Here is a 25343-nt window from a genome sequence, read left to right on the forward strand (position 1 = left end):
GATTTCTAATAGATTGATTTAGAGAACGATTTTCCGATGTAATATATTAATTTATAGCTCAATTCCGAATTCTGAATTGACTAGGAGATAGATTTCGTGATCTGATATATTAATTTAGAGCTCAATTCCGAGCTCTAGATTGACTTAGAGCTCCGTTTCAAATTCTAGATTGTTTTGGAGCTCGACTTCGTGTTCTAATACATTGATTTCGAGGACGATTTCGCGATCGTGGTTGATTCAGGACTCGGGTTCGGTACCAAATAAGGGTTCGTAGACACAACTGGAATGGAAACGGGAAAGGTAAAACAATTCTCAGCATCTCTCATCTTCCGTCCACGGTTATTAAAGGACCCTCCGAACAAAGAGGGATCTCGCGGAAGCGATTTCCGCAGAGATTCCAGCGAAATTGGCCGGATCGGTTTCGCGATCGCCGGTTCACAGAACGGTGTCCATGTTTCGAACGAACCCGCCGAGGGAAACACGATTTCCCAGAAACGATTCCGTTTGCGTGCCGGTGTAATCGTCCTGGCCTTGGAGAAAATTGGCAGATCGTCGAAGACCAGGATCGACTATCGGGCAACCTTAAGACCACGTGCACACTTGCTGAAATTCTCATGCATCAGATCCCAATACTATTGGATATTAGGAAATCAATATTCGTAAACATAGAATTTATCCAGAATTACATTTTATACTACTGAACTTTTCTTGGGATTTACTAAATTCTGTGCTCACCTAATCATTGCAAACTAAAAAATATAATACAACTCTTTAAATTCTTTATTATTACCGCTAACAAATAATTATTAATATTCTTCATAAAGGCAATTGTTCAGAACTCATGAAATCTTACAAAATAGAACACTCACAATCAACAACTCACAAAATCTTATTCTTGTTATATATGTAGTATAACCGAAACAAAAATTAACAGATAGAAAAGAGCTCTAAAAATTCTTTCTGCACACGTAAAAATGAAATTTATTGCAACAATCTGATGGAAGAATTCACAGCAAGTGGAGACGCGACATAACGATCGCAGGAAGGAGCGACTGGTTGCACCGAGGTGCGGAATAGTAACGAAGATTACCGTAACTCTACCGTAAGAGGCTACCCACCACGGTCATCGCGCTCAGAGCAACAGCCCCGACGACGGACCGTTATGAATCGCGATTTATTTTTGCCCAGAAAACACGCGTTTGACAAAATCGTGACTCTTCCCAGCATCGTCCATTCAATTTTTCTCCATCGTTCGTAGCAAAATCGTCCGTCACCTGATCGAATATTTAAAATTCATGTAACGTCGAACATTCGAACGGTTTCGCCCATTCGTATAATTAAAGGTAGACACGACAGGCATAACGCCAAAAGGTGAACAGTTAACATTTCGATGTGATTTCAACGTTCTGCTGGATTCCTTATCCGACTGGACCCTGTTTATCGCAGAGAAACTGAGAACTACCGACGATAAACGCATATTTCCTTCAATCGGTGGATAAACGTGAAAAATTTTTGAAAATTTAGAAATTTAGAAATTGACTAATTTCTTCACTTTCATATCTTAATAAAAGGTACAAAAGATAAAGTAAGTCATTTTGACTTACTTGGTAGTTCCAGTGTTAAGGGGTCTCCCTACAGCGACGAGTAAAAAATTAGACGAAATTCAGGAATTTTTTTCGAAAGAACTATGAGGTATTTCGATGTTAAACATTTTTGTATAAATTCGTATACATTAATAGGATAAGCTTGATTTTTTTCATTTGAAAATGTAGCTCAGATTAAAAATTATTGTGCTTTTCACGTATCCTTAAAATTCACGTCTCTTTGAAAGGATCTAGAAACGCTGGAATTAAGATTCATGTAGGTACTAAGTGTTGTATTATGTTAAAAATGGCGGAAACGGTTAATTACAGGTTGTTAGTTCTCGCTGTACGCATGAATTCCAAGGTACGATCATTATTATACCGTTAACGGTGACGGTGTGCTTAGGGAATGCTTTAGGTGCTTCTAAATCGTGTTGATGTTGAACGACGTCATAATTAGGGTTCAACGATGGTATTTCAGGGTCTCTGGCTATCTTGATCTTCGATTTCAACTGTTATTTTAGATCAGTACTATAAAATCCATAATACTGAATCTCGTGAAGCTCCAATTCCAATCGACTCATTCGAAGCTTTAGTTGCTCTCCAGTCTCTATAAAAGTTGCAATTACTGATCAGTCCCTAAAAAGATCACATCGAATGGCATCCCACTTACGACTGAACGCACAGACATAGTGTCCCACACCACCCAATTCCTCTATTCCAACCTAACACTACCTGCCATCGATACCACAAAATCAAAAATACTAAATACTGTCCAAAAATCGAAAGAACTCTCCAGCATTCCTCCAAGTCTCGTCCACACCCCGTCGATCGTCTCCATCGGATAATTCCCAAGACTCCAAAGATAATGCCCAAAGGAAGATAAGCGCATCTCCTAATTAAGGACAAGCGGCGATTGCCACAACGGTGCGCAACTGGCCGTTCGCAACAACAATGGCCAACTAGCGAAGATGAAAAAATGTTTGACCCACTTTCGACCGGCTGGCAACCAAGGGGATCCACCTTCGCAGCGGCAAAGGCACCCGATTGCTCGCGTGCACCTCCTCGATATCGGTTCATCGCGGCCCTGGCCCTAGTTATCTTTCCGCGGCAGTAACGGCTACAAAAGCAGCTGGTGGTCTTTCCAGACGAGTCCCATTGAAATCATCGACGCAGACTTCGTCGACACCAGACTTGATCGACAACCACTTGAATCATTATTACTGCCATATTATAGTCTCCATACTTTAGTTAACAAAATTCTTTCATATCTCTAAAAACAACTGAGATATTCAAGTGCTAATTATTATTGGATCACTCTGTATATGAAACAGACACCGAAGTTTCAAATTCACGTTAAAAAAATAATCAAAACAATACAAATCGAAAAACTGATAACTCTTTTTGTCTACCAGTGTAGGTCTCGTTTTATTCCGAAAAGAGAATCGATCGATTCTCAAGATTCTTAAGGATACAAGAGTATTTTTTTACACTGAAGAGAAAAAAAAGGAAAAATTGACAAGGGTCGTTTCTGTTACGAGCTCCATGATTGCTGTACTCCGTTAAAGAAGCACGAATAGAGTGAAAATAAAGGAGCACCTGAGTATGCTGTAATGGAAGTGTATTCGGAGTATGTCTCAGGCTTCCCGTGGACAGGAACATTATCCCGGCTATTATCGAGCCCTCGAAATAGACACGGTATCGAAAAACGATTATCAGAAAATTACCCAGGTGTAATCGAGGAGACTCGTTTTCCCTCGATACGAGTCCAACTCGGAGAACCGCAAGGGAAGGTCGTAGGTCGTCGAAGAGTAATGTGCGAATGGTGTTACCTATTTCCTTTCTTGCGTCTCTCTCTGAGTCTTTGTCAAACCTCAATCACTAGAAAACACACCACTTTTTTGAGTTCCTAACAACCTTTTGACTATAGGCCATTCGAAAGCAAGATCTTCGTTGTGTTAAAAAAACTCTATACACGATGACAGAAAAGAAAAAGGCCGAAGACTTTAGGGGTTTGTAGCACTCACAGAAGTTTTAAGCCTCTAGAATCCTAGATCCTTTTCTTTCTATCACCCTGTATCAATATTAAGGTTTTCAATCCATATTAAAAAATAATAAAAATTAAAGAATCAGAAAAATGGTAACTTTCTGTCCTCTACTGTAGGTCGTTTTTAATAGTATAAGTTCCATCGTGTTGTGATTCTTCTGACCATCAGAATCTGTTGTTAACGGAAAAACTAAAACTCTTGACAATGATCGTTTTGGTTAAAACCCTTCAATTACTATACCTACGTTCCTAAAGTTACACCCAACCAAGGAGTGGACTTCTTCTTTTAAAAAGTACCATTTTCCGTTCCCTTCCAACCATGAACAACAGATACAAAATCATGATAGCACACGGTTCTCTGTGTTGCAAGAGAAACGTCTGTAAAAGTCCGAGGTGATGTTCGCGGATTATAATGATCACGGCCGATAGCGCCTGATCGCGGCCTTCCTTCACGCAATTCGCCGTGGTTAGTGGCCATTATATGAAACGTTACTCGTTCTCATCCCAGAAGGTCGTCGCTCATGTATATCCTGTCGTTGGTTGTAGCTCTTCGTTATGGAGAGCAATGAAACCCTTTCATCAAGAGTTTGTTCCTTTTAACGGGATAAGCTGTGTTCATTTTTTAGTACCTAAAGCCTCGGTTACCGATGATCCCTGTACCATTAACCGTCAGAAATGTTTTTTTCCTGAACGAAGCGAAAAAATTCCCCTTTTAAACTCAATCAGTAGGAATTGACTTTACTTCTAGCATTCAAATTTTTCCGTTTTAGTTATATAAACTCTGATTTTAGTACTCCAATCTTCTACTGCTAAAGGGTTTTTCTTCCACGAAGCATTCGGAATGTCCCCAGTGATCTTATTCCAGTACCCAAATTCAAAGGATATTCATATTAGGGGATTGATATACTCAAACACTCATATCCCCTCTATTAGTAGACACAAACCTTATCTTTCAAATGTATCACAAGTAGACATAACTAGTTCCTAAAATCCCGAAGACCAATTAGTTATTTTAAATCCGCTCGTCCTCCACTCGTTCTAGACTGTTTAGACTTGTATGTTTATCTCAGAAAAAACTTCAGAAACATAATTCTCAGCACAGTCCACCCACACGTCACCCAGAGAAACCGTCCAGGCAAAAAGTATCAATTCCCAAATAGCTAAAAATGTGGATACCGAAGGAGGATCATCTTTCCTCGATATTTACCGTCGTAAAGTCCACCAGCAAACAAGATTCCACTTAACAAGGAACTAAATCTCGTCGTGGAGACGAACGTTTCGAGTCTCGTTTCCCTGAAACGAGATATCCTCTCCGCCTTAACAACTCTAGAGCCCGTGAGCATGCGTCGTTCGTCATCCGCCTCCTCCTTCGCCCGTCCGTTCGGATTACCCGCCCCTGAAACTCGCCTGGAGCGTCTTTCGGCTTTAATTAACCACGTCGTCGGTGTTTCTGGTCACGGTGGATCGTCGACGGATGCCGTCGATTCGATCCGATCATCACTCTCGGGTCCGGCTCGCCAAGGACCCGTGCCACTGGACGGTTTTCGTGCGAACGATCCTTTTGTCTTGTTATCTCGACGGAATAAATTATCGCTGGTGCGATCGGAGATGTTCGACGGTAGCTACGCATGGTAATCAACGCGTTAATTGGATAGTCGACGGGTAGGCGGCGTTTAGAAGTCGTCAATCAGGTGGATTCTTGGACCAGGCTTGGGAACTTTGGATCCTTGAGAGGGTCTACGTGGATCCTTCGTTGGCTGCGTGTTACGTTGCAATGCTAATTGAATAGCTATTGCTTTTACGCTGTGGTTTCTTAATATGGGAGTGTTTACTTAGGCGCTAATTAATCCGGCTGAGTCATTTGTGAGCTATTAGCGTTTTTGTATAATAGTTTTAGAAAAAAATTACGACAATTTGCCAACGAATATCCAATGTTGGGCCTACTATTATTATAGTTGGTTAATTAACAATACACTGGTAATACAAGTTCCGCAGTCTAGTAATAATATTAATGAATATTTGACACACCTGAATTTGATAAAATTCCAAAGGTCCTTCATCTGACGGCTGAGAGTGTCATTAAACCCCAGTCCAGGCGGACCTTTAGCGTTACCAGAGCCCTGACCACCAGCTGCCAAGAAGACAACGGATTCACCAAGTAGAAAAACCGCAAGCCGTGTGGCATATCGTACACCCAGGGAATACCGTTCTTCCCTTCCCTAACTCGCGACGTGTCCGAACACCGATAACGGTACACCTCGTGTAGACATCCACGGACATTTCGTCCCTGTCGTTTCGTCCACTCAAACACGTCGTTTTGCGTAAGAATCAATTTCGTCGTGGCAGACGACACAGCCGTTAGACGAGTAGGTAATATACGAAGAGGGCATGCTTGCTTGACCATTGGCCGTTCGCTCGGACACGGTTCAATTTTCTCGCGACGTTCTTCCTCGAACGAAACCACCTGTAATTAACGTGCCAGGTGAGCACGAAGACTTCGCGCAGTTACACAGTGGTACAGAACGCCTATTTATGAAGAGTTCAGAAGCTTAATTTTGGTGTAAAAATGGGAATTTCAAAACCAAACTTGGTAAACATAAATAGGAAAGATTGCAGGCAAGAAATGCTTGTTAATTAGAAAAGGGAATAAAAATTCAGGAGCAATTCAATTTTCCACGGAAGCTTGACGTCTGAATCGTCAAACGATCCACGCGGAACCGTCGATCATACGGTCGATCGCACGGAAGATCGTTTTCCTAACCGATTCATTGTCCTCCACCGGGGTTACCCGTGACTTACACCACGGTTTTACGCTCCTCGAGGAACCCCTTTGTTCGCCCGGGACAAATAATGGCCGACGATGGAGAACGATCGTGAAGATTGGCGAACGTCATCTCTGCACCGTCATGGTAGATCATTGGAGGATTAAGTCGGTGGATGGTAATATTGATCCTGGAGACTTCAGAGCTCGCTAGGGACCGTCTGACATGGTCGAGCAATTACTGGAATTCCTTGCGAGTGGGAGATTTAATTGGGATGGAGGACGGTTGGGATTGGAGAGACTTGACTGCTTCGGTGCAAAAAGAGGATTGGCCAAGCAGTTACGTGAAGAACCTAATGACGACCTTTGTAACCGACTTAGGTGGGCTTTTTGCTCATTTTAAACCGTAGTAATTCAAGTAGTGTGCACGTAAAAACATAGTTAAGTGTGAATTATATTGTATCTACTTGAAGTCATTGTGGACCACGTCATTTCAAATAGTTATTATTCATTCCTAAGTGCGTCCATACAGATGTGTTAGAAATATAACCCTAGTAGCATTTATGGTTGGCCAATGGTAGGGGAGACCGAGGCAGATTGTAACAAAAAAAGTTTTCACAATTTTTTCTCAAAAGTGTTTTCCTCAATCAGGAAATAATTTGCGTGACTTACTGCTCGCATCTTTGGTCAACTCATTGGGTGTAAATATGTGACAAAATATTTGATACTGAGATATCTATGTTCATCTTAAACAAATCTGAATTTGTTTATAACAAAAGATTTCGGATCGAAACTTCGAGGGATGATTTCACCCCTTAAAGTCGCGTCTCAGCTGATAAAAAAAAATACGTATCCCTTATTGCTTAACAGACGTATGAAGTTTCATCAAAATCGGAGGGGGACACTTCCGTGTCTTCCCTTGTAAGAATCACGTTCATTCGAGATTCTATGGGGAATGCCTTGTAAGGTCCATCAGAGTTCTGTTAAGTATGAAGTTTCATCAAAATCGGAGGGGGACACTTCCGTGTCTTCCCTTCTAAGAATCACGTTCATTCGAGATTCTATGGGGAATGCCTTGTAAGGTCCATCAGAGTTCTGTTATTAGAAGGCATTATTAGCATCCCCATTTCTTGGTCAGATCCTCCAGGAACAAAATCCTTTTTCTAAGACAGTGCAACGTCGGAACACATTCTTTGATCTGTTCTCACGTAAACAAGCCCTGCATCTTCCACGACCTAATGCGATCCTCCGTCATCTTCCCACGCTAGATCTGCTTAGAATTAGTCTCATAAATCATCTTCCAACACTGTACACATTCTGAAAGTCTGTTATAAATCCTCTAATGGTCAATAAGTCCATCTTCCTTCGACTCCACTTGAAAAACGTTGATGTGTGAATCAACAAGTGTCGAGGAACAACATAATTAACAGGCCCATAAATCCTTTTAATTAATAGCTATACCAATAATCGTTTAATTACCTGGTACCATAATTTCGAAGGTCGTCCAGTCGCTATTCACTTTCGAAAATTGCGAAGCATATCAAAGCACTGACAAAATTGTGAGATCCAATGCAAGAGGGATCAAAAATGAGATTTTTATTAAATCTTTGTGCCTAGTCCCTTAATTTATAACTCGATGTAAAATAAAGATATCAAGACAAAAACAAGACAAAAATTCCATCCCATTTTAGTTACAAAATATTCGTCCTTGAAACTGAATTTGCATAAACTTCCGCAGTTTATTTACAACAGCCAGACGAAATTCCTTTCTGTACTATAATTATACACATATAAAATCACCATATTCTATGATGTACTCTACTTTCTGAAGAAAGCCTTAATACCTCACAATGCTACTCTTATCGTACACCTCCCTCTTGCACTGGATCCCTCAATTCAGAGCACCCCAAGAGCTGTATTGAACCTGTTTAATTATTATCGGTATAACCAAAGGAAAATCGGTGATAACCACCAAGGATCATGTCGATCGAGGTCTGTCCACATCGGAGATAGAACGACCAGTAGGACGACCGTTACTTTTCGGTGACCTTTCGAGTAACAGGTGAGCGACCCGGGCCCGCGAAATATCCGTATTTTCTGGGCTAACATGTCGTAATAACCGTCTGTAACTGTACGTTTCGCGGATCCATAATTATCCCGGGCTCTCGACCCACGGGGGCCAGCTGTGGTGGATACCATAAATAGGAAACGGGGGAAAAAAAAGAGGGTTTTATAAATGGTCCTGCGCGGCTAATGACGAACGCGCGCGGCGGATTATTAAGCGGTCAACGACGCTTCTTCTGCTTCTTCCTTCCTCGGCGAAGCGTTCCGTTAGACGCGAATTTATTCGAAACGATCTCGCCGCGGTTCGACGCGGGAACACGCGTTGATCCCGATCCACTTAATATCGATCCTCTGGCCCGTGGCGAATGGGATGTATCTACGGCCACGGGGCTCGAAAGCTTGTATACAGGGTGGGGCAATAACTATGTCCAGTTTGAATATTGCCGTTATTTGTAATAATATAAAACAATGTTATATACAAAACATACACGGTATAGAGGGGGGCATATTGTGACACAAACATTTTCTGCGTGGGTGAAGGCGTAGAGGAGATTTCAAGGTCATCTATATATTTTTTAATGGAATGCCATGTTTTTTTTTTATCGCGATGTGAGTTAAGAAGATCGATTAAAAGTAGTCGGAATTTCTCGTAGACCCTTTTTGAAATAAACTGAATCCCAGTGGTGAGGACAACGCATGCACAATAATCGTGTAGAACAAGCCAGACAATAATCAAAACGAATCTGTATATCCACAACTTTAATTCCCCTACTGATCCATCTGCGACATTCATCCTGGCACCTCAGCCAGGCGAAATAACGCGTGCAGAGACACCAGTAGTCGAATTACCAGCTAACTACCGTAATCGCTGTCACAACCAGTGGAATTAACATAGCAACGCTGACAAACAAGAACCCTCCTGATGCTCGCGATAGGACCGATCGTCGTTTAGCTTTTAATGATTCGTTAAACGGAATCATGGGGGTTGTCGAAGGGGTGATGGGGGGAGATCGATGGGCAGTGTATTACAGTGAAAAATTATTCGAGTCATTCGAAGCGCCAGGAACTATACAGGGTGTTCAAAACAGAAACCATTCAATATTTATATGATACATAGGATACACTACTGACAAGGAGAGGTCACAGAGGTCGTCGATTTTAATGAAACTTCTTCTGATGAATCTAGAGCAAAAATAAGCCGACACGTATTTGACCGTTTTCGTCAAATACTTAATTTTTTATGAAGAAATGTTATATGTAATTTTTATGATTTTAAGGAATACAGGATTAATAGAAGCTAATTGCAACAGCTATGGTAGTGAAGGTGATTAAGTACTAGGTTCTTAAACCACTGTATCTCAATGGTTCGAATTCTGGAAAATTAATTTTTTTTTTCTTAAACTATTAAAAAATTGTCGGGATTTTTCGTTAATATCTCGTTAACATTTCGTTAACAAGGCGTCTGAGAACTTTTTTACTAAGGAAAAAGTTGTTTCAAATTACCTCAGAATTCACCCCTATATTTTGGGACATCCTGTAAAGCCACTATTGCAATCACATCTCTCAATGGAACCCACGGTCTCCCGATCGAATGATATTTGAAGTGTGGCTCGTACTCGATATGAAATAAATTGGAAACCGTGTGTCCGTTCGATTAACCAGCCGCGTAATGACGGGAACGGATAATTAATTCGACTGTTTTTTTTTAATTTGCTACCGAAGCTGATTACCTTGAGGCAGGTCACGGCGAACCGTTCCCAATCGAGACCTCCACTGGTTGAGATCTCCCGACCATCTGTTGGACAGACTAATGGACGATGATACGGTAATTGCTTCCTGGATGTAAATCTCCACTATCCAAGAATTTTCGGATTTTTATCTTAACGACTTTTTCGTGTGTCGTTTCACGCGAGACGTTTGCGTTAGAAAACTTCCCTAGTAGCACGAAATATTGAGTATATATACATCTAATATTAAAAGAGATTCAATCTCTTTTTAATATTCAAATATACACAGAATACGAATAGTTAAACGAAATTTGCGTGTCGATTGTATTGGATTCACGTGAAATCAGTGAGACGTGAATTCTTCTGCATCGTAAACCAACTGCATCGAAATGATTTCTTAATAACTTTATTAATAGTTCGGTTGAGTTACCGGTAGATCGTAATGGTCGATAGTATTTTCAATCGATCGTATTAAAAACATGTGGAAATCAATGAGACGTTAATTCGATCCCATCGTAAACCGAGCTCATCGAGATGAATTCTTCATGAGTTTATTAATGAGTTCGTTCAAGGATTTATAGATCAAAATTGTCGACAGTACCGTAATTAAAAACAACCGTCGACTATCTCGATCGACGAGTAAGTGAACCAAATTGTATACCGATAGTATTAAAAAGTAATAGAAAAACAGAAAATTGAATAGAAACTAAATAAAAAGGTAAAAACGAATAGAAGGAAAAGGAAAGACGGGATACAGCCATTAGATTGTTATAATATTAGACGTTAATGTTCCTCAATTATGTTAATATTCAAACTTAATTTGTTAGTTTCTAATGTCTACGGTTTATGATTTCTATGTCGGTGGCCTGGGAACCGTCCGTTTACTCGATTAACAAACACGCAAAGATTTCCGTTTGCGTGACCGCACACGTTCACTTTTCATTCGACTCTATCGCTCGCTGAAGGTAAACACCCAAGGCCGTTTTTCCTCTCGGGTGTTCGACGCAAACGTCAAACTTCCAGTCACAATTGCCCTTTCTGCGAAACCGGACATCGAGACCACTGGAGAACCGAGTAGAGGAAACTGTCGGCCATATTGGTTCTATTTTTATCATTGTTCAAACTTGTTTTTACCGACGAACCAATGTATTTTCTATACTTTCGTCGATATTGGTTCCATTTTTACCATTTTTATAACTTACTTTCACCAACGAATTTACAACTTAAAAATTTTAAATCGATCTTTCTGAGATTATTGATAATCTGGTTCAATTACCTATAGATCGAAATTATCGATAATGTTAGTTAAATCGATGTATTCCGAAAATACTATCGACAATTACGATCTATAGACAATCCAGCCAAATTACATATTAATAAGCTCATTGTAAGAACCAATTTCGATGCACTCGGTTTACGATGCGAACAGGGAATTCACGTCTCATTGATTCTGCGGGACTATATCGCGTCGAGGGAACCGACACACGACCAACTGTGTCAAATGTTTACCGTCGCGGCCGAAGAGTCTATAAAACGCGACGAAGACAATGGCCCCGCGGCGAGAATAATGGTCCGCGAACGAGCACCAGGAGAATGAAACTCTTTCGCGTGCGAAGCACCACGAGCATACAGAAGGGAACAAGACAAGAAAAAAAAAACCACTTTCTTTCGAGGCGCGGTTTCTCTTCGAGAGCAAACGAGCCGACCAGCCGTGCTTCGCCGGGATTGAACAATGACGCGGAGAGAATGCTTGTGTCTCGTACGAAATCCCCGCGAGATTGACTTTTTCCGTTTCGCGGAGAATTCGGTGAGTGTTGGAAGATAATTGGAGAAAAGTCGTTTTCAATGAAAAACAAATTTTCCCTGAAGACATTCCGATTTTAACGCAGACTGTACCACGATCTATGGCAGTCTGTGGTACCAAATTCGATTGCAGACTCGGTGTTTGAAAACGCTGTTCAATAAAGAAACTAAAATTTATTTAATATCACCTGAAACTTCGTATGTCTGTTAAGCAGTCAAAAATAAAGGATACGTATTTTTTTTATCGGCTGAGGCGCGACTTTAAGGGATGAAACCACCCCTCGAAATTTCGACCCGAAAGTTCTATCTCGAAAACCAGAGGAGATACATGTAAACTTCTAATAGACGAGGTTTGCGGTTTTTTTATGTAGAATAATATGGTGCTAACAAATTGTTCAAAATATAATTTGTTAGAATAAATCCTTAAAAAATGGAAGAAAATTCAATCTTCACATCTGACTTAACAAATCCCTTCGAAAAATGTTATTTTTCATAAAATTCCACAGTCTAATAATTATTTTTCGATAAATTTCGTGAGGATCGTCCTTGTATTTAACAGAAATCAGCTGACAATCAATGGATTCTTCACTTTCCTCCACTTTCCTCTTCCTTCTTGCGTTCTCCGCCGTAAAAGTCAAGGTATCCGAGGAATTCCCCGAGTTCTCCTCTATCCTCGATGCTCCACGACGCGGAAACCGCACTCTCCTTTCCGAAAACCACGACGGTTTTATCGTCGAGTCGACTGTTCGCCAGTGACAAATTAATAATCGCGAGCTCGGCACAATTTTCAGGGCGGAACACACGTTGTTCGCGGTGTAACGACCAACAAAAGACGGGAGAGCTGTCGAGCCAACAGCCGTGGGGGCACTTTCGATTCTTCGGACAGGTCGCGGGTAAAAACTCACCTCGGACTCATTAATCGACCGTTCGAGACGACGTAATCCATAGAACCATTGCATAAATCCATTACCCTCTATCTGGATCTTTTATTTTCCCATTGGTTTGCTCGACGTTTCACTATTGCAGAGGAATTTCATTCTGATAACCGTATTGATGAGTGATTCAATGCCCTGTTATCGAACGCGATATTTTCATATCCTGCAACATTTTTCGTCGAGGGTTGTGTATGTAATGTATCAGGATTGGGCACATTTTATTTGAAATAAAATAAGGAATGATCATTCAGTAATTTTATTTTGTGTTTAATTTAAATAAATTATTTCCGAATAATTTTTTATTTCAGTTACCTCACTGAAATAAAATAACGAATAATTTAACATAGGAGGTTATTGAACTAAATCAATTATTAAACTCAGAGTACGGAAATTTTTATAGTTTAACCGCGTTTGCTCTGACAATTCGAGAGTATTTGAGAAATTATTTGAATAAATATTTGAACAAATATAAAATAAAATAGAAAGTCATGTCATTTGAAACACAAATAACGGAATATCTCTGCCATAACTAAATTCAAATTCAATCCTCATAAATAATATAATAATAATACAATCTACTACATTTTTAAGTTAAATCAATACATAATAATCCTCAGCCCAAGCAAAGTAACTAGACTCTTCCCTGTTTACAAGAAAGAAAATGGCCGACTCGAAAGAGGGACCATTTAGTAAATTCGCCCGTGAATGGGACGATGAAATTCCGGCCCGGGGGGGACAATACGGTAAAAGGTAAAAGGCTGAAAGTGTTCGTTATATACAGTCGGATTACACAGGAACTTTCGATTCGCATCGATGTCGAGAAGGAAATCGTGTGCTCGTCTCTCGTTTATAATCGTCATCTCGTTGCCTCCTCTCTCTTTCTGTCTTTTCTCTTCGGCCCTCTCTTTCACTCCAGTCGACCACATGAGAATCTAGGTCGCACGGCTGCGTTCACCTTCCAGCAAAAGCAATGTCTTCCAAGGAAGGTCGTCGTTCGTCTGGAAAGCCTCTCTTTCTTGACCATTCTTTTCCCTTTCTTTCGATCTTCATCCTAATAGAGGGGCACCTGCTTCCCCCTGTATGTCGCGAATCCTTGGAACCAGTTCGATTTATCGCCTCGACTGTCAAGGGTACGCGTTGCTCATCGGCGAACGTATTGATACTCTGTTTATTGATAGAGTAAATCTGGGAGAAATTAAAGATATTCTAAAATATTTTAGAAATAATGGATATTGTGTTCTCAATGGTTTGTGTAGTCGATGATCTTTTCTACCACGTGTAATTAGTAGAACACAATACAGGGTGTAACAAAAATGTTGGAGGACTCGGAAATGGGAGACTCGTGAGGTGATTTGAAACAAGTGTTTCCTTAGCAAAAATGTTATGTGAGGCTTTGTTAACGAGATGTTAACGTTGAATGTTAGAAGACCGAATAAAAGTAAAATTTGTTGAAAGATGTAATTTACGAATGATGTATTTGAAGTCATCGTATTACGAGACACCCTGTATATTCGTGGTATAACCACGCGTTGATGTCTCCCACGTGGCATTCCCGTCTCACCGTAACGTTCTGTCGAGTCTCCATCGCGTGCGCACTCGCGAACCGTGCGTTGAAATCACCCAGTGCGCTGCGTTCGCGTATAACCACGCGTTGAAGTCTCCAGAGCGAGAATCGACCCACCACCATTCGTTGCGTATGAAATCACCAAGGCGGGCGTCGAGTTCCCTGTATTGCCACGCATTGAAATTTACTGGGCGGCGTTCCTCTTTCATCACGCATTGAAATCTTTCGTGTGTTTCGAGTATACACAACCATGCGTTGAAATCCCCGTTGCCACGCATCGAAGTCGCCTTTTGTAACGCTATTGTATTATTACGAACATCAGTCTCGCAAGTCTAGTCACGAATTGTTAAATGTTTTATTTAAAATAGTTGACAGTTATTATTAAATGTTTTATTTAAAATATTTGACAGTTCTAATTAAATGTATTATTTAAAATAGTTGACAGTTCTGATGAGACTATTTCATATGAGACCGTATTACACTAGATTGTATTATATATTACGTATAATACTAAATTTCACAAGTTTATTTCACATACATTCACTGCTGGTAGTTATATTGTTAAGTGTCCTTAACTAAGGTTCCTTAAATTCAATACAAAATGATTTTACTCGACGGAATCCTATCACGATCTACAATCTCCAGTTATTATTTCCACTAGTTCTAAAAAAGAAACAAATTGGTTTTTTATCGTAATAACGAAATTCTTTGCCTACATTCCCAGATCTTCGACTTCCTCCGCGAATAACAACCCCGCCACGCAAAGGGGGGGGGGCATAAAAATACTAATCGCTGCCAGGATTCCCAAGCCGAAAACAATTAAAATCCTCGCATGTCGGACGCTGCAAAACGGAGATTGAGATACACAACTCTAATTGGTCGTTGATTCTCTCGTCTGACGAACGACACACAGGTAATTACCGCCCCGTGTGTAATTAATTGACCAGCCCCGATCAATCAACCGACCGCTCCCCAGTCATAGCATGCCTTAGAAAGCGTTCGCTAGCGCCTTGGTACATAAACGTTCCATGGAAAGCGTCGTATATTATTCTTTTTTTCTTTCGTTATCTGATCGTCGCCGACGTTTGACGCCGAAAGAAAGCGTTTTTCCACGTTGCATATGACTACTAATGGAAAAATCCTAGAATCAGGACCACAAAGTCCCTAGGCGAGGGTTCCCTGGATAATTGACCCCAACTAATTAAGTTATCGCTGTGAATCGACCAATTAGAAAGCTTTCTGGTATATACTCACAGGTGGGCTGTTGCTGGGGTGGTATTTGGGCCGCGTGTGTGCTGCTGTGCCTTGCTATTGTGATCTGGAACAAAAAGAAAGAACGTTGGTTACGTTAAATCGTACTAGGGGATCGTTTGTCCCTAGACCGATGGGAAACTAGTGGCGTGAGATCTAAAGTTTGGAGAACTCCGATGGTGCTCTTGATCCTACTCTTCTCACATAGATGTTCATTATGTCACGGTGAGTTTGCATTTAGTGGCGTTAATCTAATTATTCTTTTTTTTATATAACCTCGTGTTGCAGAATTATGCAAGCGGTTTGTTGTCGGTGATTTGCAATTATTATTTGTTGAGAGCTTGGTTAAAGATTACTATGTGAACTGGCGTGTTTATTCGAACCAGCTTTTACGTCTTCTCAGATACCACATGACGCCTTGAAGACGGCTTGAATTATGAAAGGAATCGTCGAATGATGTACGTTCGCGATTTATCGGTCCTCGGATCGATCGTCATCGATGGAAAAGTCCTTGCGAAAATGTCAGGTTAAACTTGATCCGTTCGACTCTCTCTCCCGTTCACGGCTCGCCGTATGAATCACGCGATTTAAGGCGCACGCGCACTGAAACTCAGCTCCGTTTCTCATCGATCAGGCTTTATTATTAGATCCGTGGAAAATGTGTCGATGGAACGTAATTTTAAGTACAATCGACGGGGGAGGGAAGCCGTCTTATCGCGTGGAACAAAACGCAAGGTGTTTCTCATCAATTAAACCTTATTCGCCGCATCGAAGGCCAATAAGGCCTCGGAGGAACATGTCTGCGACCAATTAAGGGGTCTCCCTACTGCAATAGGTCAAAAAAATCGATCTTTTTATTTTTTTACATTTTCTCAAGGCTTAATATTTCAAAACCATAATCCCAAAAGAATTTCGCTCAAAGGTTCAAACCGAAACAAATCAAAACGACATTTTTGTAAATGGCTGCCACGATATCGGTACTTTTATGCAAAACTCCACCATTTTGTTATTATAAAATATTTTTTATTCGTTTTAGTACAGGCGATAGCCACGTTCATACAGATCAAGAATCTTTCTCAATTTTTAATTTGAGACAACGTAGACAGCTGATATAATGGCAGCCATGGAGGCACTTTTTTTTAGGCAGTCCCGTTTCCGTAACCTTAAATGACCTTGAATAATTGTAGTCACTGAATTCCTAATGAAAGGGACCATGATTGTAGGTGTTTAAAAAAGTGTGAATCCATTTAAAAAAATGAAGGTGACCTTGATATCTCAAAAACAAACATTGTTTTGGTATCGTGTGAGCCTTATCGAACCATTCAACTTTGTCCTTAAGACATCTTTGACGTATCTTTAAACAGATCAAAGATATTTGAGGTGCAAACGTTAGGTGACCCACCCTGTATATGGCGAAGGCTGATTGGATAATGGAAAGGACGAGCCGAGTCGCGTAAATACGTGTTCTCCAAGCTTGGATATGCCACGTTCCTAATTACCCTATCCGGTAAAACACCAACTCGTTCTTGCAAGACTATTTAAAGATCGGTGAGCAGTTACACGCGTCGAATAATTACGTCGCGATCATCCGTCCATATTGTTTACTGCTGGTCCACGAGGCGAACGAATGGCGAACGCACAAATACACGTGACGCGATCAGGAAGAACGCAATTAACGTGTATTTCGTAATATTTGAACAAGAAGTTTCTGGTGTTTAATCGACAAACTGTACCGTTGGGTCGGCGAATGTAGACAAAAAAATGCGCAAGGATCCACGGAAGCTTCAGTCAATAGTTAATTTGCTTGGGAATACAGCGACTCGTAAATTTGTTCCTGGAAGACTCCAATATTCGGTTAATTAATTTACATAGCAAACCGTATATTTTTATTTGAAATTCAGAATTTATTATAGATGAATGGTGGAATTGAAAGTAACATGAATAAATAAATAGGAACCTTATAAACAGGTTTTAGACTTACTTGTTCTGTAGAAAGTACGTGAACTAATCTGTGAGTCACTCCCAGATAGCACATGACGTCTTGAGAACGGCTTAAAGGCATCTCAGACCTGAAATAGCCGTAAAATGGACGTCTTCAAGGCGTCATGTGCTATCTGGGAATCGTTGTCGCAACTTTGCAATACATATTTATCTTCAGATCCAACAAACTTTCAAATAATGTTTATAGACCACTACACATATGTCTAACTAACCAAACATTGAAAATGAAACTAATTTGACCCTCATTAAAATTTGTTACCCACACACCAAAAATTAACTGTCTACCATATTTCTTCCTCAACATCTCAAACTTTATTTTTCAATAATTTCCTTTTTAATTATATTATCCAATAATCGAGGTTTGTCATCATGTACAATATTCTCAAAAATCCTACAAAATTTCAAAGTAACAGACCCAAAAAGACCAACTGTTACGTCTGTCCCTGGTCTTCCCCACATACAAGAATACGATATTTTTTATGACAGTTAATTGCAGTCTCATGGGAACGAATGAAAAAAAAAAAATTTCAAAGTAACAGACCCAAAAAGACCAACTGTTACGTCTGTCCCTGGTCTTCCCCACACACAAGAATACGATATTTTTTATGACAGTTAATTGCAGTCTCATGGGAACGAATGAAAAAAAAAAAACGATGTCAGTGATATAATTAGAAATCTTTGTAGTATAATGACCAGCGAAACCAGTTCAGGGTTGCGTTAGATCTGCCCTGGAGACATCGACGCGTCTCTGCAAGAGCCTGCCGCAAGAAACAAGGCAAACGTAACACACGTTCGCGCCACGACGACGGACACGGGGGGATCTGTGAGTCGGACAATTACATGCTCTCGCCGATCCAGTCATTCCGCTCGATACCTAAATCGGAGGTGCTGTTCGGAAAATAAAAGTGTGCCGTGGAGAGGTAAAAGGTGTCTCTCGATGTTACCCTTGCCAGGGAACGGCCGCCATTACAAGACACTCGAGAACCTATCGACGAAAAGCCTTTAATCGTAGAGAACGCTCCTGTCGATCGAATATTTCGCACCTTGGACGATTATACGGAGGGTCGTTCCTGGGTTGTTGGCCGCCCGGGTAGAAAATCAGTATATTAATTTTTTTATTATAGAAATCAATTTTTTTATAGTAATTAAATTTTTTACCGCAATTAATTTTATTATAGTAATTAATTTTTAAATTACTGATTGATTCAATATTATTTAATTAAAATTTTTGGTATGCAGTGTGTGCTTTTCTAAAGTATTAAACTATTTAAAATAACTTTTAACATTTACATTAATTTGTAATTACATTAAATTGGCCTATTTCGATACCCAGATACCACATGACGCCTTAAAGACGCCCATATTACGGCTATTTTAGGTCTAAGGCGTCTTTAAGCCATCGTCAAGGCGTCATTAGGCGTCATGTGCTATCTGGGTAATTGCGCCAATCACCGGTGACCACCATACTAGTGAACCTGTCAAAATGATCGACGAAGATCGAAACGAAGAATGGTGAACGGTGGAGCTGGGCAATTTGGTCAGGGAATTACCGAACGCTTGGGCAATCGTTCTTTTTTCCTCGCTGAAAACGGTGCACCGCAACCTTGTAACTTTTCCACCGGAGACACTCATTCCGCTCCACTTTCCGATTACACTTTTTAAGAGAAATCATACTTTCGTCGGAGAAAAACGTGTATCGTGTCGATCCGTGAATGTCCAATTGCTAGGAATTAAATCGTGCGTTCTTTAGACCGACGTTAAAAGAAGATTTCACATAAAGGTTATTAGAAGATTTCTTCGAATGATCTGATTATAGATCCCGGCTGTTTATGCCCATGATTAAATTTTATGAATTCTTAAAAATGAAAATGTTGGTCTTCGCGTTCAATTTTAAAAAATTTGTTCCGTTTTAAAGGGTGTATGAATACTTTTGTTCGGTACTGTATTTTCAAACGATTCTCACTTGATCGGCCGTCAGTTCGCGTTACGACGTCGAACAAAACGTAACATAGGTGCCCCTCGATGGAAAGCTGGAGATCTCGCGATACGTTTCTCACGTGTCGGGGTTCTCGTAGACACGTAAACGCGCGTATTAGAGAAATTGTCTAATAAACGGCGATATGTCGGTGTTGTTTATGCATACACGTATCGGTGGCGAACGGATGAAAGTGGTTCAACGAGTCAGCGGCCATTTCGTGGACACTCGAGTAAGTACGTTTGCTCTCGGAAGGCAAGTGAACTGTACACGTTCCACCAAATATACCTTCTCGTGAGAAAACCTTGATAAATAATTTAGAGAAAAAACCATTGATCAGTTCCGAACGAACCCAGACAGCACATGACGCCTTGAAGACGCCCATTTTATGACTATTTTATGTCTAAGGCGTCTTTAAACTGTCTTCAAGGCGTCATGTGCTATCTGGGAATGTTCACTGAATGACTTTTCAAAGAAGAATAAAATGGAAAGAATGAAATTTAAAAAAGAACTTAGCTTCTCACTGGATTCCCACTTTTGTAAATGAATTTTGTAGACGTCGGCCATTTTGGTGCGTTCGGTCGTAAGGAACGTTCACTTTTCCTTTCCAAGATCATTACCAACGAAGATCCACAAAAGAAAAACATTTAAAAAACAAATATTTTAAAAACAGAATCCCAGGATTGTATTCCCTGTTCACAATATAAAAGATACTTAACTACCTACTCTAAATTGTACATTATCCACAAAAGAAAAACATTCAAAAAGCAGGATCCCGGGTTTCTTTCCCTTTTCTCAATACAAAAAATACTTAACTGCTAAAAATCGTGAATTATCCACGAAAGAAAAACATTTAAAAAACAGCGTAAGATATTTACGAAGCAACCCGATATATTTCGGTCGACAAGGCCGTCAAGAAGAGCTGATCGACAGGCCCAAAGAAAAGAAATATCGTCGATGATAGAAAAACCAAAGGAGGAAACCGTGGTCACGATGATCCAGCGCAGTGTCCTCGAGGGATTCCATCTCCGAGACGAGCGAACCTCCCGTGGCCGCCTTATATGGCCCTGGATCATCGAGTTGTTTCGCTTGTGTGGTACACAGACAGGGAGCAGTCTCGTTTTCATCTCGTTGCGATCCGTGGAAATATTTCCACTCACGTAAGTCGTGTTCGATCCAATTATACGTAATCGCGACGACGACGACGTGGTGGAAAAGTGTGTGCAAAGGGCCTCTGGATGGTTTTACAAAAATTTACTCTGACCGATGGGTGGTCTTCGTGTAAACCGCTTGGATCCCACATCGACACTGAAACGCGATTATTCCCCCCCTTCGAGGATAAGACTTTGAGAAACGCGATCGAGAGGCAGGTGGATCGTTCGAGTGGTAAACCATGGTTGTTTGCTTGTCGATGATGTTTTCATCAGACGAAGACACGATTTATGGTTAACAGGATTTTTTATTTAATATTGATTTTTAGAATCTACAGAGAATCTTGGAAGTTTTTTTTTTTGTTATTGGAGTACAAAGGAACTCTCAATGAGAATCATATAACTAAGCCACTTGACATTGAAGTATAAGTACAGACTCTTCTCGATTATTGTCTGGCTTGGCCTAAATAATTTAAAAGGTAAACAATTAATTATATTTTCACCACCAATAAAATTTTGACTTTCGGGTGTTCTACAGGCAAACTTACAAATTTCGTTTATGGAAATTTGTTTATTTGAAAAATAGTAACTTTCGAGTATTGATTATTATATTATGTCCAGATATTTATGAATGATAGTGTATCTACTTGAGAACGCCTCCCGTGATTCTGCTCGATCCCACTGCCATACATAATACCATTAGTCACTTCGCCTTTGATCGATCTATGTACGGCAAAGCTCGCGTGAGGAGATCGATGACGTAATTCTTGCACACCTTTTGTTGGAATTAGATGCTTCTGTAGCAGAATTTATTTAAACGTCTTGTCATCATAATATTGAATATCCAAAAAAAGGGGCACCAAAAATTTGTAAACAAAGTATCATAGACTCAAAAGAAGCGCCATCATCCACAGTTTCTCGATGCGTGGATCATTTAATAATAACGTCAGTAGTATCCTTGATTCAAATAATAGAGGCAACGGTTTTTGTCCGAAAACATTTGTCGACGAATCGGTGGAAAAATCATTTACGCAATGACGGCGTGTTAAACTTGGCCGCTGGACTTTCTCTCCTGGTTAAACAAACGCCATTTTCTATTGACTGTTCGCGCAATACATATTGGTTTTGGTTATAACACTTCCGTTTCCCTTTCTCCGATTACACGCACTTCGCAATTAACGATCGTGTGCGTTAGGGTATATTTTACGATCTATCTGGTATTGAGTTTAATAACACTGTTCAACAAGTCCCAGAATGATGGAATTAAACTTGGTGATTTTTCTATTAATTACAAGTTACTGAACACGATGCTGGTTTTAGCTCTTCGATAAAAAAAATCTAGCATTTTGGATATAATTCAAGACAGGTCCCATTTCTAAACAATGGCGTCCCAATACCAATGAGAAGTCGAACAAGACAATAAACCTTGTGTATAAACCGAAGGAAGGGCCACCTAACGGTGGTTTTTCACGAGCAAGGCGGCCAGTTTTCCGTCGTCCATGATCGTGTGAACAGCTCGTAAGAGAGCATTTAACTTCCGGTATCGGGTCCCTCAGCTGGCTCACAGTGAAACGTCTGTGAAAACGAGCTCCAGGCGGCGGGATAGATCGAGCCGCCGATATTTAAAAGAACGGCCAGGTAAAAGTGGGCGTGGCTGTTCCATACGGATTGTCTTTCCTTCTCCAGTGTGTCTGTGCGCGCCTGTGTGCATACAGTGACTCACAAATTTGTGCACGAACGACTGGAATATTTATTTAGTCAAATTACATACAAAACGGTAAATTTTTTATTTAAAATTCGGGAAAATTTATTACGGAAGAATCGTGAAATAACACGAATAAATTAAGAAGAATCTTGTAAACAATTTTTTACACTTGTTTTGAATGTGTGAGAATGTAGGAGTGCAACAAAATTTCGAAGTAGTTTGTCAAGTTGGCAAAATGTTACTATAAGTGGAGATAAAATAGGAAAATAAATTTACTTGTTCTTTCGAAAGTGTGTGAACAGATCTGTGAGTCACCTGTCTTTGTGTGTAGTTTGCTCGAGTGAATAATGTATATTCAGTGGGCAAAAAAAGTAATTGCAGATCACTTAAAAGAGAACACGTTTTGTAAAATTGGTCCAAGTGACTTGAGGTTTTTTGTGAAATTAGAAAACTTAGTTTGTTAAATGATGTGGAAAAAAGAATGTTGAAACAGTTGCAGTTGGTTGGACTCGCAAAGGAAATAGTGAAGGTCATTTTTTACAACTTTTTTATGTGAGACCGTAATGAAAATTTAATAAATAGATTTCGAAAATTTATGTTTTAATGTATACATGCTAAAAGTTTTATTCGAATCGGTTGATACAGAAATAAGCAACAGGTCGAAAAGTGTAAGAATCTTTTGATTTATTGCGGAAAACTGCAATTTTCAACATCTTCAACTTTTCGTATCTCATAGCAATTTATTAATATAGCATTTATCAATTTTTCATTACAGTTTCAGATAAAAAAATTTATAAAAAACGACCTTCGCTATTTTCTTCACGATTCTGACCAATTGCAACATTTTCAACATTTTTTTTACAAATCGTTTAGTAAAATAATCTTTCGAAGTCAACAAAAAAACTTAAAAATTCCTGAACCAATTTTAAAAATGTTATTTCGTTTTAAATAGTTTGCGAATACTTTTTTTCACCAATGTATATGTACTGCTTTGAAATTTGCCATTTTCGACGGCCATTTTTACGAGTAAACCTGTTCAGTGAGTTTCCCGTGTTTCTTCCTCGAAAAATAATATTTATCGAAGTGAGAACTGTTTCTCTGGTCTCTTTGCGCGTTGGCCACATTCCTGACTTGTTTGCCGATACCTGGACATTTTTATTTTCTCGAAGACCACTTTTTTTTCGAAGTCATACTGTTTGTCCAGGTAGAAAATTTACGATCCTTTCGAACTTTCGAGGCGTTTTACTAATATTTGAGGCCTCCTCGGAATTTCCTCTTTAATTCCTAATATTTACGAAGGTCTGTGATTTCTGTGGATGTTCCATAGTGTTTGCGAACACTCGAATGTTTCGATTTTTTCACCAAGGCGTTGAGAAACTGAGAAACGGAATGTCAATGGCCGACATAGAAATGGCACGTGTTGAAGAATCCGTACATCCGTAGCCAGGATCTAGCATTTAAAAATCCAATTACCATTTTATTAGAGATTACCGTAAATTATTCGTCATTACTTCGAACGTTTGCAAGAAAAATGAGGTTGTATTTCGTGGATCAAGTCCAACCGTTCTCAATTCGAATGAAATCCCCAGACACCTGGGATCGAGACAGAGGGAGCAGTGATTTAGCCGTTTTAGTTAATTGCGCGCACTTGAGGGAGCCTTCTCGTGGTCCGGATCGCGGCGTAAACGGCAAGTTTAAACGTAATTGTCAATTATTACGCGTTGCACAAGCAACCTAGGAGGATTGCAACCTTCCCGAATGGGTGTAACGACATCGGATCCGCCGGTCTTTGACAAGAGCTTTGTCTTCTGACAACGATGCTTCGTCGCGATTACCATCGGTGGAAACGCGAAACGACCCACCGAAATTATCTCGTCGTTAACATAAACATCTAGTCCAAAATGTATCCATAACAATTCCAATGAGCACTGTTCAACGTTCATTCAACGGGGGCCGAAAAGTCACGAGGCATGAATAAAAAAAAAAATAATATCGCGGCGACTCGACACAGTTTTCCCGTCTGACGGTTGGGACGTTGTGCCAACAAAGGATTACATAATTCCCCGCATTCCTCTCGAACACACCGGCGGTTCTGTTTCGCGTATACACGACACGAGGGAAAGTATCGCCCAGCACGCACGCACACGATCGAAATCGAAATCGAAATCGAAATCGAACGAAAACGAAATTAATAACAGCTCAAATTAATACACCACAAATTAAAGAAAAAGGTAAATATATTTCATGTTAAATAAGGCGTACTAAAAAAAGTACAGAAGTTTTCATTGTAGTTGCTATTATACTTCGATTAAAATCTGATAGAATCTATTCAATCATACTTCCATTGAAACTATATTTGTGTAAATACAGCCTACAATAGAGTGAATTTCCATAAGTGTACACAGTCCAACGACAATACGAATTGAATGGCACTTAATTATCTGTTTCTCTGCATCACGTACGGGAGAAAGTATCTCACGATAAATACATTTCAAACTAATAAGAAAAAGTATACGGTAAAATTATATCTGTAATTCAATCTCGTTATCCTAAATTAATTTCCAAAAATGGTCGTTAACGTTGCAATAATTCTCCCAGCTTTCAAAATTTCTAACTTCCTTTTAAATAATGTAAATTACAAACAAATACTTTCTCCGGTTGACCATTTAAAAAAAGACATTCAATGAACAACAACCTACTACTATCGATCAATTTAAGGATCCAAGAGCCGTAAAGTCAGTGACATTCCAATCGCCCACTGGTCCCTCGAGGACCA

General features: G+C 39.9%; 1 protein-coding gene across 1 annotated transcript in view; it reads right to left on the reverse strand.

The window, feature by feature from the left end:
• LOC107194202 overlaps positions 1-25343 on the reverse strand; it is a 69348-nt gene that overhangs the window by 39884 nt on the left and 4121 nt on the right. The window contains exon 3 of the mRNA XM_015583790.1: positions 15739-15802. Coding sequence (XP_015439276.1) covers positions 15739-15802 — 64 coding nt within the window. The remainder of the gene's footprint in view (positions 1-15738; positions 15803-25343) is intronic.

The sequence above is a fragment of the Dufourea novaeangliae genome, unplaced genomic scaffold (genome assembly GCF_001272555.1).
Source record: "Dufourea novaeangliae isolate 0120121106 unplaced genomic scaffold, ASM127255v1 scaffold21, whole genome shotgun sequence".
In the NCBI taxonomy this organism is placed as follows: Eukaryota; Metazoa; Arthropoda; class Insecta; order Hymenoptera; family Halictidae; genus Dufourea; species Dufourea novaeangliae.